This window comes from Medicago truncatula, chromosome 2 (genome assembly GCF_003473485.1).
Source record: "Medicago truncatula cultivar Jemalong A17 chromosome 2, MtrunA17r5.0-ANR, whole genome shotgun sequence".
In the NCBI taxonomy this organism is placed as follows: domain Eukaryota; kingdom Viridiplantae; phylum Streptophyta; class Magnoliopsida; order Fabales; family Fabaceae; genus Medicago; species Medicago truncatula.
This window is the reverse complement of record NC_053043.1, coordinates 8,492,661-8,506,636: the sequence shown is the minus strand read 5'-3', so window position 1 is coordinate 8,506,636 and position 13,976 is coordinate 8,492,661. Positions and strand designations below refer to the sequence as shown.

Here is a 13,976-nt window from a genome sequence, read left to right as displayed (position 1 = left end):
TACTACAGATTAAATGTCAAACTATAGATCTAATATGACATTAAACGTAAATTGTACATGTTTAATGTCAAACTATGTACTTAAAATGACATTTTATATTTGTACTTATAAATGATAAATGTCAACGTTTTTTTACTAATAAATAAATGTCAACGTTTTTGAAAAACTCAATTGGTACCCCATGTGCAATAGCTAGTATGGTGTGTAGTACTGATTTAAGGAGTTTGATATTTTATCAGGCATAGAAGCGTAGGTCACTTATGTATAAAATAATCAACAAGTATTTTGTTTTATTTTATTTTATTTTGACTTGCATCAAGGAAGTAAACCATAACAAAATTGACCATTTGTATGTATTTTATTTTATTTTATTTTTCTCGATCTGATCGTATTTTATAAAAACCATTAATGTTGAACTTTGTACATTTATAAAAAGTAACTAGTCAAGCTGATTATGGGCTTATCGCGGGATTGACGGTTTGAGAATAAAAATGAGAGAATTATATTTTTATCATGATGATTCATAACATGAAAAAAGAAAAACAGAACACTATGTTGTTTGGAATTGGATTGAAGAAAAACAATAATTATGAAAATATTATCTAATGATTAGATAAGAAAGTACTTTTTAGGCACAAGGTAAAAATTCCCTAAAAAAAAGGTACAAGGTAAAAATGAATTTAAATCAGTAAGTTATGTATTGTGTGACTTAAATTTTAAAATTATTAAATAAAAATATTTAGTTATAGATATGTATAAATTGTACGGATGAATTTCCTCAGTTGTTTGGTGATTTATCATTGGTGTATAGAGGTTGTTGGCATTGGTGTATTCTCTGTAATTCATCATCAGACTTTGGACTCTTGTATATAGATACCTATGGCATTTCTTGTGCTTGGATATATCTTTATTAATAAATTTCTTTAGACCTCTTAAGAAAGAAAAAAAACTTAGATAAATGCAAACTTAAATAAAACCTTTCACTCTTGGCGTATTCTTTTGGATAGAGGACTCAAATGCATCCATTTTCAATTTATATTTTATCGATGTACCAAAGCACAAAAACTAATTTGAATGAGACATGCCTACTTTATCCTATAGAAGGTGGGTTCTTGTCCTATCAATTATTGTCAAATCCACATTATAACTGTGATTATTGATGTAAGAAATTTTCGCACTGAATTTTTCTTTGGTTCACCAAGCACATGGTTTAATTTAGGTCGCATATTTTACCACTTAGATTAGGCATGTACTTGAAGAACATTGGAAAATCTAAACCAAATGAGAATTCTTAGGTCAGTAATTGATGCATTCTATAAAATAATAGCACCTAATGCAAATTTTCAATCTCATATTATCAACTTTTACATTAAAAAAAAAAAAAATTCAACCCAAAAACCAATTTGGAACCTTGAATTGATTAGAGTTTGCAACTATTTTCAGAAAATTATCCAACTCCGCGGCATTCAATTCACCAGCCCTCTTGTTCATGTCAACATCAGCCTTCTTACAACAGATGTTACTAAATCACCTTCCGGTATACCCTTGATCGAGGTGAGTGTGAACATTATCTTCGTTTGCCACCAAAGACATTTTAGCCTAGCCGACGAAGGTTCCTTGCGAACAATGATGACTGCCGCCAAGGTTGTGTGTCCCTGTGGCCAAAATGTGAACGATTACTTTTAGATAATTCAAATACAACCTATATATGTTAAAAATTAAGTCGATGAGGAGGCTCAATCCAAAGGATTTGCCCACTAGGTGCGAGATTCTCATGGATTAAGCATGAAATATTGAACACTGTATAACAACTCAATGTGAGACTCTTTACATTGTTATTATGTAAGTTTTTTTTTATATACAATTTAAATATTTAATTTGTTTAGTTAGTTTTAGTGTTTAGCGATTTAAAAAATAAATAAATTGTGATTTTATAGTTCTCAGGGTATTTGGGTGAATATTATGATATGGTTTTTTCTTCCTTAACCAGACAATTATTGAAGTTTGTTTTATTTCTATGTTTCAGCTTAACAAGTTGATCATTTAGAGTGTAATATTGCTTATAAAGTTATAGAGTATCAATCATACAACTCAACAATGCAACAAATTAGATTTACAAGTAAACAAATTCTTAAATGTTTCACCTTGATTTAGATTTTGTAAGGAGCAAGAGATTTAATTAAAATTTTAAAGGTTCTTGTCGTTAAGGAATCAGGACTAATTTTTTTTAGAAAATTCGTTAACAACTTGGTAAAAAAATTCAAAAAACCAATTTTCGACCATTATCTCGAGGTCGGATTCAATTGAAACCCATCTCTAACACTTTTTATTTTTGTTAATCTCGGTTTTTACTTTCTAGTCATTATTTACATCAACAAACAATTCAAATTTTATTCAGTTTAGTAATTTAATTGCTGAATGGATATTTGATACACAGTCCTTAAGTTTATATCCAGTTTCACCATTTATTATTTGCATGGTTCAATATACTTGTTGAATTGTTAGCACTTCTTTTAAAGGCCAACATCCATATCAACTTCTATATATTCTATTGGCACTGATCCGATGATGATAATAGTATCTTTAGATGGTTTCACCTACCCGTCAGTATTCGGTTAAGTACATAATTTAATCTATATGTCTTTATATTTTTGTTCTAACTCTCAAGAATACATCAATTGTTAGGACTTAAGTCCATAAATGTTAAACAAAAAATTACTCCTTCTAATGGGAGAATCTTATGACTTAAGTTTTATATTGAACATTTTTATCTATTCAATGCGAGAATTAAACTTGTTTAACTTATATAAAAAGTAATTTTTTTGAATTTGAACCGAAAATAAGGAACTTGTTTAAAGAGAGACTTAAAGTAAATGAAACTCTAAATAAAATGAATTAAATTTTAATATGGAAAAAATATAACATAATATTACCCTATTGGCTTAGCAAATTCAGATGCTACATAAGAGATTTGGTATAGTTAAGGAACATTTTGTAGATCAGTTGAATTTAGATTCATTCTCTTGGTTATTTCATGCGTAATTAGTAGGTGACTAAAGCCTGAGGGTGTGATGACGCAAGGAACAATTCTTCTTATACTTTAATCTAATAGTACAACTCATTTATAATGGATCAAAAGCTAAAAAGGTAGTATATCAAAATAATATAATTATTAATCAATTATCCTATACTACGCAAGACAACTTTAATTTGGAATGGTAAAGCTGAAGGTGTGGATTTTGCACCTTACAGCATGGTATTACAGCGTGACCTTGATTGATTCATGCATTTCATTTCACACTTAGGAGGATGAATTAAAGCAAAGGATTACTGCAAAATATAGTTGGCGGCATGTGATATAAATCATATCATATGATATTTAATGATTGGCTACCTTGAATGTCACGCTTCCTTAATTTGATACCGTGGTGACAATTCCACACGCAAAGTTGTCAACGCCTCACTAAGCTTATGCACTTTCCACACAATAAAGAAAAAAAATATACATCTTCAAATTTAACTTTACTATAGTACTAACTGTCCAATCCAACAAATTTAATTCCACATGTCCATTCATCAAGAGAGTATGTGTGTGTGTATCTTGTTATTTTCTCTCATATCATTTGTTGGCTATAGTTAACAGCTATACACTATGTGAATAGACAGGCTGGTTGATATTTTTTAGTTGTATGGTGTTGATCGACTAGGCTTATTGTTTAGGTTTTAGTTGGCTTTGGCCTTTTCTTCTTCTTTAACCTTATTCCAACTGTCCAACATCCTTTCCTTTGAGTCCTTCACTATCTCTTAGCACTATCACTTTACACTCATAAATTATACATGCCCATCCTATCCCATTTCTAAAAAATATTTGTTTTATAATCTATTAATATATAAACCATCGAACTAGTTAGGTGATGTTAACTTGAAACCTTGGAGTTTGATCTTGACTCAAAACCTTGGAGTTCGATGTTGACTTGAAATTTTGAAGTATATTCCTCTTAAGATATCAGATTCATTCTTCCCGATGTCAATTTTAGTGAACTAAATCTATACATAGTTTTGCTATGTCTTTAAAGAGACCCCTCACAAATTGATGGTCGGATTGAACCTCTCAAATTAATCGGTCATTGAATCGGATACTTAGTTTAGAAGAAAAAAATAATGCCCTAAAATATATCTCTAGATCTATAGTGCGTTTTTGCCTTTAAATTGACTTTCACTATTGGCTTTTGTTTTTGCTTCGAGTACAATCCACCTTACTAATACTATATGCTATACTATGGCGAATGAATTCATTTAAATTAAAGCAACGAACGGTACCTTTGACTTTAAAATTCAACTAAAATATATAGATTAATTAGGAGGGAAGAAAGTGGGTAAGTTTATGTACAAGTATAACTAACTAATCTGATTCTCTACTTCTAGTCTAGGAGCAGTCAATAATTTACATTACAGTATAGGTAGTCAACGTTCAATGAATGTATATACATTATTGTTCTTTTTAATTGGCCTAACTCGATTCAATTCTATCTAATTCATTGAACTAATCCATTTCACTATGAGTAATATTCATGCTATACCTAATTAATCGAAGAATTCAAGGATATATTGTTTGGCAGAATCCATATATCTAGCTGTGAAGGAGATATTGTTAGGAGTATGTAACAAGGCAAATTCTATGTAACTAAGGAATAAGAATAGTTTCATCAAAGACACAGACCTAATATAATTGGAACCGACGAAATTAATCGAGAATATCAATTTATCTATGTTTGATGGGGCTGGCTGTGAAAGAATAGATAACATTAACTACATTTAATAATGGACCAAAGTTTAACATAACCGTATGGAATATGCCACAAAAATGTTCCATTCCTTTCCATGCTCCCTTGTTCTTAATTCCCTCATATTACCTAATCATTCACTCAAGAAGCACGCTGTCTTTAATTTTTTCTCTCACGTCATTCACCATGCCACCAATTACTACTACTACCCTATCTTTGCGCGTTCCTTCTCTTGCAAACCACGTGCCTCCATGTGCACCGTCTCCTTGATTAACCATGCTTATACTAAAAAGAGAAAAAAATTAGGGTTTTACTAACGAGTTTCATAAGAGCACTCTTCAAAAGGTTTTAAATTTGAAAAGGCTAAACACTTCAATTTTTGATACATTTAAACAAGCTTTTAAAATACTCATTAACATTTTCTAAAATATTGGATTGAAAATTTAAGACTTGTTTTGATGGAGAAGAGCGGAAGACTCAAATGACATTAACATAAAAGTTTACATTTTATTTTATTTTGTATAGACACTACCATGGTTTGAACTCAAAACCAACCAATCCAACCAACGAAGTTTGAACTCGAACTATCAAATTCAAAAGTTTTACTTCTCTGACTTTGAATTTTAATGATATTTTTGATTTTGTATCTCTCTCCTAACCTATCATTATATCTAGTCAAAATAATTTATTTTAGTTATTCATCCATAATTCTATCTCATCAAAATATTACAGTTATAAAAATTCAAAGTTACTCAAGTATTTTTCCAAGTTTAAAACCTGTCATTTTACGGTTAGACGAAACCCTGATGGATACCATGCATATAATCATAAAACCCATTTATCATGCTTAAATCTAATTAATCAAGCAATATTAATGCACATAGCTAGCGTGGCCGGCCAACATCATGAACAACAAAAGTTCCTAATTTCATCCTCCTTTTGACACGTGGACCCCTCCCATCGTTACAAGACGGCGGCCGTCCATTCTACACAACCAAAATCACATACCAAAAAAAATATATACACTTTCCACATCACAATCATATGATATAACCTCTTTCCCTCAACATTAAGCCAACCATAACACTCCAATTCACACCAAACTTTATAATAATAAAAACTATATTTTAATATCTTCACACTATATATATATATATATATGTAAATGTCCTAATTAACAAAGTTATATACTATATATCTCTTACTCCTAAGTTCCAACAACAAAAGAAAACCAAACTCAACATACTTTCTAATATGTCAATGGATTGGTCTAGAGGCAGAATCATCGGCCGTGGCTCGACTGCCACCGTCTATGTAGCTGATCGTTGCCATTCTGGTGGTGAAGTGTTTGCGGTGAAGTCTACGGAGCTTCACCGATCGGAGTTATTGAAGAAAGAACAACAAATTCTGACCAAGTTAAAGTGTCCTCAAATTGTGAGCTACCAAGGTTGTGAAGTCACCTTTGAAAATGGTGTTCAATTGTTCAACTTGTTCATGGAGTATGCACCCAAGGGAACTCTTTCAGATGCAGTTCGCAATGGAAATGGAATGGAAGAAGCTATGGTGGGATTCTATGCGCGTCAAATTCTGCTAGGGCTTAACTATCTTCATTTGAATGGGATAGTGCATTGTGATTTGAAGGGACAGAACGTGTTGGTGACAGAACAAGGTGCCAAGATTTCAGATTTTGGATGTGCTAGGAGGGTGGAAGAGGAGTTGGTGATTTCTGGGACACCGGCTTTCATGGCACCGGAGGTGGCACGCGGGGAGGAGCAGGGGTTTGCTTCTGATGTATGGGCTTTGGGATGTACTTTGTTGGAGATGATCACCGGGAAAATGCCGTGGCAGGGTTTTTCTGACCCTGCCGCGGTCTTGTATCGGATTGGATTCTCTGGCGATGTGCCAGAGATTCCTGATTATGTTTCGGAACAAGGGAAGGATTTTTTGAGAAAATGTTTGAAGAGAGATCCAAATGAGAGGTGGTCGGTGGTTGAACTTCTTGGCCATGAATTTGTTGGGAAGTTTAAGGATTCCGTGTTTGATTCGGAAACTCCGACCACTGTGTTGGAAGGAGGTTTCTGGGATTGGGATTCTTTGGAAACAACTCAGGATGTGGTCCCAACACTTGAATGTAGTTGTTCCTCGGATTCTTCGAGTCTGCGGAACAGAATCCAAAGTTTGTGTTCTGATGAGGCTTTTTGGGAATCTGATGATGATGATGAATGGGTTACTGTGAGAAGCAATGGTGAGGAGGTGAATGCATTGTCATTTGAAGAAATTGAAGATTATGAATCAGACATTGTTTGTGAACTTGATGATCATGAGATTAGTTTGGTGATTTTTTATGAACCAAAAATTGTAGTTGAATTGAGTAGATGGAATGAGATTTTTGATTATTTGTGTTTTAGAAGCTGCAATTGTGGCTTTTGTGTTAGAGATTTTTTATCAGTTTATCAATGTATAAAGATTGTTCTCTATGTAACAATTGATTCTAAGAACACACAAGTTTTTATCATCCCCTGCTTTCTGCTTTTTTTATTTTTCTTTAATTTCTCATTGGATAGATAAATTGAACATTTTACAATTTAAAATTTTAAAATACTTACATCATGGGATAATTTATGTGCTTCTTTAGATCAAATATGTTAATTTCTACTACTTTGTAGTAAAAAAAAAGTATTCTTAAATCAATTATTGCTTCAAGCAATCTTTCTTAAATTTTTAGAATCTGTCTATTTAACACTACATATCTGGTAATTGATAGTGGCACCTACCCTGCAATGGGAGGCTGCAATTATCATGCTGTCTGTCCTAATTTATCCTACCTGATTTCTGAAAGGAGTTGTTCATCAGCTTTGAGGAGCTTATTATTGGTGCTTTTGATTTTATTCTTATATTTGCATTATCAGTTTGTTGGTGACTTTTAGTAGGTGCAACTTTTTAATACACAAAATACTCATTTCAGCCTATAAATGTTCAAATAGGTTTTATTTACTTGGATAATTTTATATTTTCTTTTGTAAGATGTATTTAAAAGTTGAAATATATATAATTTTCAATTACTAATACATGCAGAGAAAATTTGGTGAAATGGACATATTAAATTTGTTTGGTCCTTTGATGTGATCTATAGGGCGATTTGTTGAAGATTTTTGTTAAGAAAATAATTAAAAAAACTTATAGACAACATATATTGAAAACCATGAAATACTGTTTCAGTTAAGTCCAACTCCAAACAATTAATTTAATAATTCATAAAATGGATAAGTGGCATCTGCAGCACAATGTTTATAGAAGAACAGCTAATATTTTGATAAATAAACTCGTTATGCCGTTCTAGATTGAAATCTAATAGAAAATTGTTATATATTTTATTCACCTTACATTTTTTTTTCAAACATGACAAAAGATGAAGATATAATACAGATGTAACAAATGATTGTTTGATCTGAGATCGAATATTGATATTTATATTTTCATCTGACAAAGATTAGATAATGTAATCATCATTTCTATGTTATAAAGTATATCTGTACAACAATGTAAAATAAGTGTATACATGCATCTAATTGTATTTCATCATAATGAGACATTGTAATATGGTAGGAAACAATGTATTTAAAATGATTTTGTTATACACTCTACCGTGTAACCAGTTTTCAAATCATATTTGTGCTAAAAATATTTAGGGTTAACGGTGTTTTACCCCCTGTAATATAGGTCATTTTTTATTTTTCCTTCTGTAAAATATATATTTTTTTATTTACCCCCTGTAAAATATTTTTTTTTTGGAATACCCCCCTAATAGATCATAAAAAAACGAAAAATTCTGCAAAAAAAAAAAATAAAGTCGTTTTTTTATGACCTATTAGGGGGTATTCCAAAAAAAAAAAAATTTACAGGGGGCAAATCAAAAAAAATATTTTACAGGGGAAAAACAAAAAATGACCTATATTACAGGGAGTAAAGCACCATTAACCCAAATATTTATATCTAAAATGGAGGATAAGAATTCTAAGTTGAAAATGCAATAAAAAAAAGGTTAATGTGGAATAGTTATTGAGTTTGGATATGATTGGGAGCATTATATTACAGTGCATCTTTGTGGTGGGGGGATTAATTTTCCCTTAATCAAAGGGGCTCATGAGCTGTGTAGATAATGGGTGCTGAGGGGTTACAAGGGGACCACTAATGCATCACATTATGCTTTTGTTGTATTTACATCTGATTCCGACTTTAGGCTGCTGTGGCACATCTTAAGCTATAGCATGTTATTGGCTTTCTTTAATAATAAGATGTGGCTTTTTCAGAAGAAAAAAAAAATGTTATTTCTGTCACTGGTAGAAAAAACCAGTAATCCAGATAATGTATCAGTTATGGGGAACTTGATTGCTGCTCAAGTGGTTGCAGGAATGGTTTGGAAATATAGTATAGTTATAGGGAACATGGATTGGTGCATAACATAATACTATCTTCAACACTAGCATCTGGCAAGTTACAGCTCAACATCACATGTCAGAAATTGTTCTTTTATAACAACATATTCAAACTAATAAAGTTATTTTGGTAACACTAGTGAGAATTCAAGTTGAAACCCACTAAGAGTATGTTAAGAAAGCACACTAAGAATCTATAAAGCACAAACTCAGACACGAACATGACATGTCGACGCAATAATTTGAGAAAGTGACATATAATCATATATGTCAGTGTCGGACACGGTACATATCCGACACCGGAATACACCTAATCTGAGAAGCATGTGTGCTTCCCAGCTAAGAGTTATTATTTGGCGTGAAAACAAGTAGGAATTGGTTACAAATTGCTTGTGACAAATCTGGTAGAGAGGAAATATAGTTATGTGACAAATTACTTAAGTGGAAGGGCATTGAGTAACAATTCGATTGGGACCTTAGGGGCTAAGGAGAGAGGAATGTCATTTTTGTGAGCAGCTTTTGCTCTGGGATTAAAGAGGTTTTACCTTTTGTGATGCATCTATTTTCTGTCAATAGTAGAGTTTATATTCCTCTTGATTTGCCACAAACAATTTGTAACCAATTATTCATTTGGATCATTTGTTGGTCTATTATGGCCCAAACCTAGTACCTGACAGAGTTCTTAAATCCGATGTGGCACTGTAGTGACCTTATGTTCTAGCATAGGGGATGCCAAGGCCAGCATATTTTGTCTTTTTCTTTCATAACATGGCATTGTCATATTTGAAAGAAAAATAACAAAATCTAAAATATAATGAAATTTGCACAACCTTGCAGTGAAGTTCTTAATGAAAACTCCAGCTGCACAATGTGACCAAAAAATGAAGAACTAAGAAAGATTGAACAGTCAATATATTAGAACTCTCTGGCACAAGAAAGACATCCACAAAAAATAAACAATGCACATTCCTTCATAATGAAGGAACAGAAGCTGTAAAAGTTACATATGTGCAGAAAAAACAAATCAGCACTATATTTCTGTCACCACTCCAAAAAAAAAAAATTCACACTTTGTTAGGACAAAATTGGTCCAAATTTAACTCTGAAGTAAAACTCCTATTTCATGAGAAGCATGTTTACAAGGATTGATAACCTGTTACTAGCAAGCTGCTATGGAAATCCCGAAAAGTATTGGTGCAAATTTAACTCTGAAGTAAAACTCCTATTCATGAGAAGCATGTTTACAAGGATTGATAACCTGTTACTAGTAAGCTGCTATGGAAATCCCGAAAAGTATAGAAGAGAAGAAGCCGCCTTAAATGTTTCTCACATATTCTTCTTGGAAACTGAATGTGAGAATCTTCTGTCAACAGATTGTAGCTGGTTGCGGAGGTTTTGGTTCTCCTCAAGTAAGCGATCATATTCAAGAAGGAACCCTTCAGATTGTTTCCTCAGAGCACTTACACTGGCTTCTGCAGCACCTACCTCTTTATCTTTTGACTGAAGTTCAGATTCCAGACGACCAACTTCTGCTCTCAACTTAGCTGCTTCTTGCTCCATTGTTTTAGTTTCATCTGAAGTTCCGGCTTTCGCATCCTCAGCCCCCCGCATTTGTTTCTTAACAGCTTCCATGCTCTTTCTCCGAATCCGGAGTTCTCTTATGTAATGATGCAGTCTGTCTATCATAAGTGCAAGAAAAAGGATAGCACCTGCAAATAATTGATCAAGAATGAATAATGCTCACAAGCCACAGAGATCTTTTAATAAATCATAAATATCAAGGACCAATCAGTTCATAAACTCAACATTATTGTTTATGTTGGATTGGAACTGTAATTTTATCTCTTCAGTTATGCTTTTTAAGATGTGACCGGTGTTACGAAAAATCAAAGAAAACAGCAATATTTTGAAAAATTTGGATATATGTTGAATCTAGCAAATTACATACAATCTGAGTTGTAAAATTTAACAGCATACAAGATGGTTTCTAGTAGTGAAACAAAGAATCCTAAAAATAGCAAAACATATAGTACATCAGATTTAAATCTCCCTGCTAATGCCACCCATAACTCATCACTAACCAATACCAGAAGAAAGTAGAACATTTTCCAAAGCTCACATTTTTCATCTTTAGAAGCTTACATATCTCATGTATGTTGCCTCAACATTCATTCTAGACCATTGAAGAAATCGGTAGGAGAAAGAAACACAAATATTCACCAAATAACCTAACAAAGAGTTAGGCAAACAACCAATGAAGCTTCAGTTACAAGTTACACAACCTATGAATCACACGGGATTAGGTGTGTCTCCAATGTGTATGGCATCCACTCAACACTCATATAAATGTATCTGAGAACTCAAACAAGTGTCCACAAGAAATTCACTAACTACCTTGGATACTAACTCTATATAAAATATAAATGGGTAGGCATCTGAATCATATGATACCATTAGGAGGCTAAGATATCAAGAGTGGTCTGTTTACCTAAGGGCCAAGGTTATTTCTCTTTGACTAAATCAATCATAAGATATATGCATATGGGTGTATGATCCTTATGCCTTAGGAATATTGAATCACTGTGATTTTTTTCTTCTTCCAGGAAAACACAGTTCAAAATACATGTTCATGATGTATAGGCACCAGAAAGGGCTAGAAGCTGAACCTAGACAGGAGCAGCCCATTTGACTGGGCAAAGCCTCTCAGACTGGGGAAAGAGCCGGAGGCACAGAAAACTCAAGAACAATTCGAGAATTGAAGGCAGCCATGCTGCATCAGACGCAGCAAAACAAACAAATTTTTTAGATCACAAGAGATCATCACTCATCAATTACATCAGCAACAATAGAAACAACATATTCATCACAATGAAAGACTGACTGCATTAATGAAAGGAAAAGGGAACATGACTCCGAAAGAGCAGAAAATGGGTTCATGAATTCGAGAAAGATCTTCTCTATTTCCAAAAGGTTTTGTGATTAGTCATATCTCCGTGTCCAACACACACTGGTGTATGACATCCATACAACAGTCTTACAAATGTATCTCACAACTCATAGAACAAACAAGTATCCCCAAAAAACAATTTTTTATTTGTTTCGACGTGTCTGTGTCAGTGTCATGTCTAGTTTCTGTGTCGGATCCAGTGTTTCATAGATACTACATCCAGTCTTAAATATAAGCAAAATTATACACATTACAAAAATTTAACTATTTGATCATATTTACAAAAATAATAATGCTAAAAACTCAATAATTTAAATTTAATAATGCAAACAATTACACATAACGGAGCAATGACATTAAATCCGAACCCATAAACATAAATCAAATTAAATTCCTCATGCAAAATTCATTCATTCATCAAGCAAATAAACAAAAATCAAAACTTTTGAACAACCCATTACAAAAAAAAAAAACTCACCCATGAGTGTAGCTTCAAGAAGATGCTTAGCCATAAGAACCTGATCGGTAGGATTAACAGAAGCACCATCTTCGATCCCACGTTGTTGAATCTTCATCATACTATAAACACTAGAAGACAAAACAACAAGAACAGTACCAGCAACGGTTTTCACCATAACAGGTCCACGACCTCGTTTCAACCGATCCAAAGCCATTATCACAAGCTTCCTCAATGGGGTCTTGAATAACAGCAATGCGATCATTGTTGCTTCTGAAAAAATCAGTGTAAATAAGAGATGAATCATCTTCTTCTTCTACACCGATCAAGAGTGTTTTGGATCTTACCTTGTCGGTGATGAATTCAGAAAAGAATAGAATACATCACACACACACAGTTTATGGGGTGAGTGAGAGGTTGTGGATGAATTATTACTATAACTATGACAATAATAAATTAATTTATTAGGTTGTGCATTACTATTTACTATCTATAATAAAGTAGATTAATTATTTATAATTTACCATTAATAATTAAAGTAGATCAATTATTTATAATTTATCATCAATAATTAAAGTAGATTGATTAATTATTTTATTTTCCATAAAAAAATATATTTTATTTATACATTTTTTAAACAGATGGATCGTGTAAGTGAGAATAGACTCTATCGAGTAAGAATTTGTAATAACTATGTCTGATTTGTCAAAATATTTAAGCCTAAGTCTGGTATGTAGTATGTCATACATTTATTTTTGAAGTTTGAGTCTGCCTTTTTCGTAAATATGATATTTTGATATGTAAGTAGACTTAGTAGACCAATGAGGTTATTTTATATGTATTTATTTAAATAAGTAATTTTATTTCTGCTTAAATAGACTAGTAGGCCAATGAGATTAAACTCCCTTGTGATATTTAACATTTATATATGTAAAAAGTCAAGCAGATTAATAAGCTTGAATTGAAAAATTACAATATAATAGTAATAATTTAATTTATATTTACTTAAATAGGTCTTTCTTATAGGCCTAAAAGGTCTAATTATGGTTTGTTGCATGACAATATTTTAGTTAAAAATGCCTTTAAAAAAGCATTAGCATGTTCTAATTAAAAAAACTTTAGCATGATGTAGGTCCATTTTAACTAAGTAAACGTCTTCATTTTTGATATATCACCACTCCATCTGAAATTTTTGAACCACTTCTCTAACTCTTTGATCAAAGAAACATGCTGTGCTCACTGATTTAACATGTGAAACCAAGCACTAGCATGTTCAAGGCAAGTAAAGCCGTAAAGGTAAAGAACCAATAGTGAAACCAAGCACGTTCACTATGTGAGCCATTCTATTTTGA

The 13,976-nt window shown here is 32.4% G+C and overlaps 2 protein-coding genes across 2 annotated transcripts; one reads left to right on the top strand and one right to left on the bottom strand.

The window, feature by feature from the left end:
• The first annotated feature begins 5,958 nt into the window (after window positions 1-5,958).
• On the top strand, window positions 5,959-7,352 carry LOC25486202 (mitogen-activated protein kinase kinase kinase 18). Its single transcript, XM_024775917.2, has one exon. The coding sequence runs from the start codon at window positions 6,039-6,041 to the stop codon at window positions 7,350-7,352; it is 1,314 nt and encodes a 437-aa protein (XP_024631685.1). The 5' UTR covers window positions 5,959-6,038.
• Window positions 7,353-10,102: 2,750 nt separating this feature from the next.
• On the bottom strand, window positions 10,103-13,031 carry LOC25486201 (uncharacterized). Its single transcript, XM_013607412.3, has 2 exons — window positions 12,646-13,031; window positions 10,103-10,929 (listed from the first exon to the last, which is right to left on the bottom strand). Exons 1-2 carry the CDS (start codon window positions 12,929-12,931, stop codon window positions 10,547-10,549), a joined length of 669 nt encoding a protein of 222 aa, XP_013462866.1. The 5' UTR covers window positions 12,932-13,031; the 3' UTR covers window positions 10,103-10,546.
• Between the last annotated feature and the right edge of the window lie 945 nt (window positions 13,032-13,976).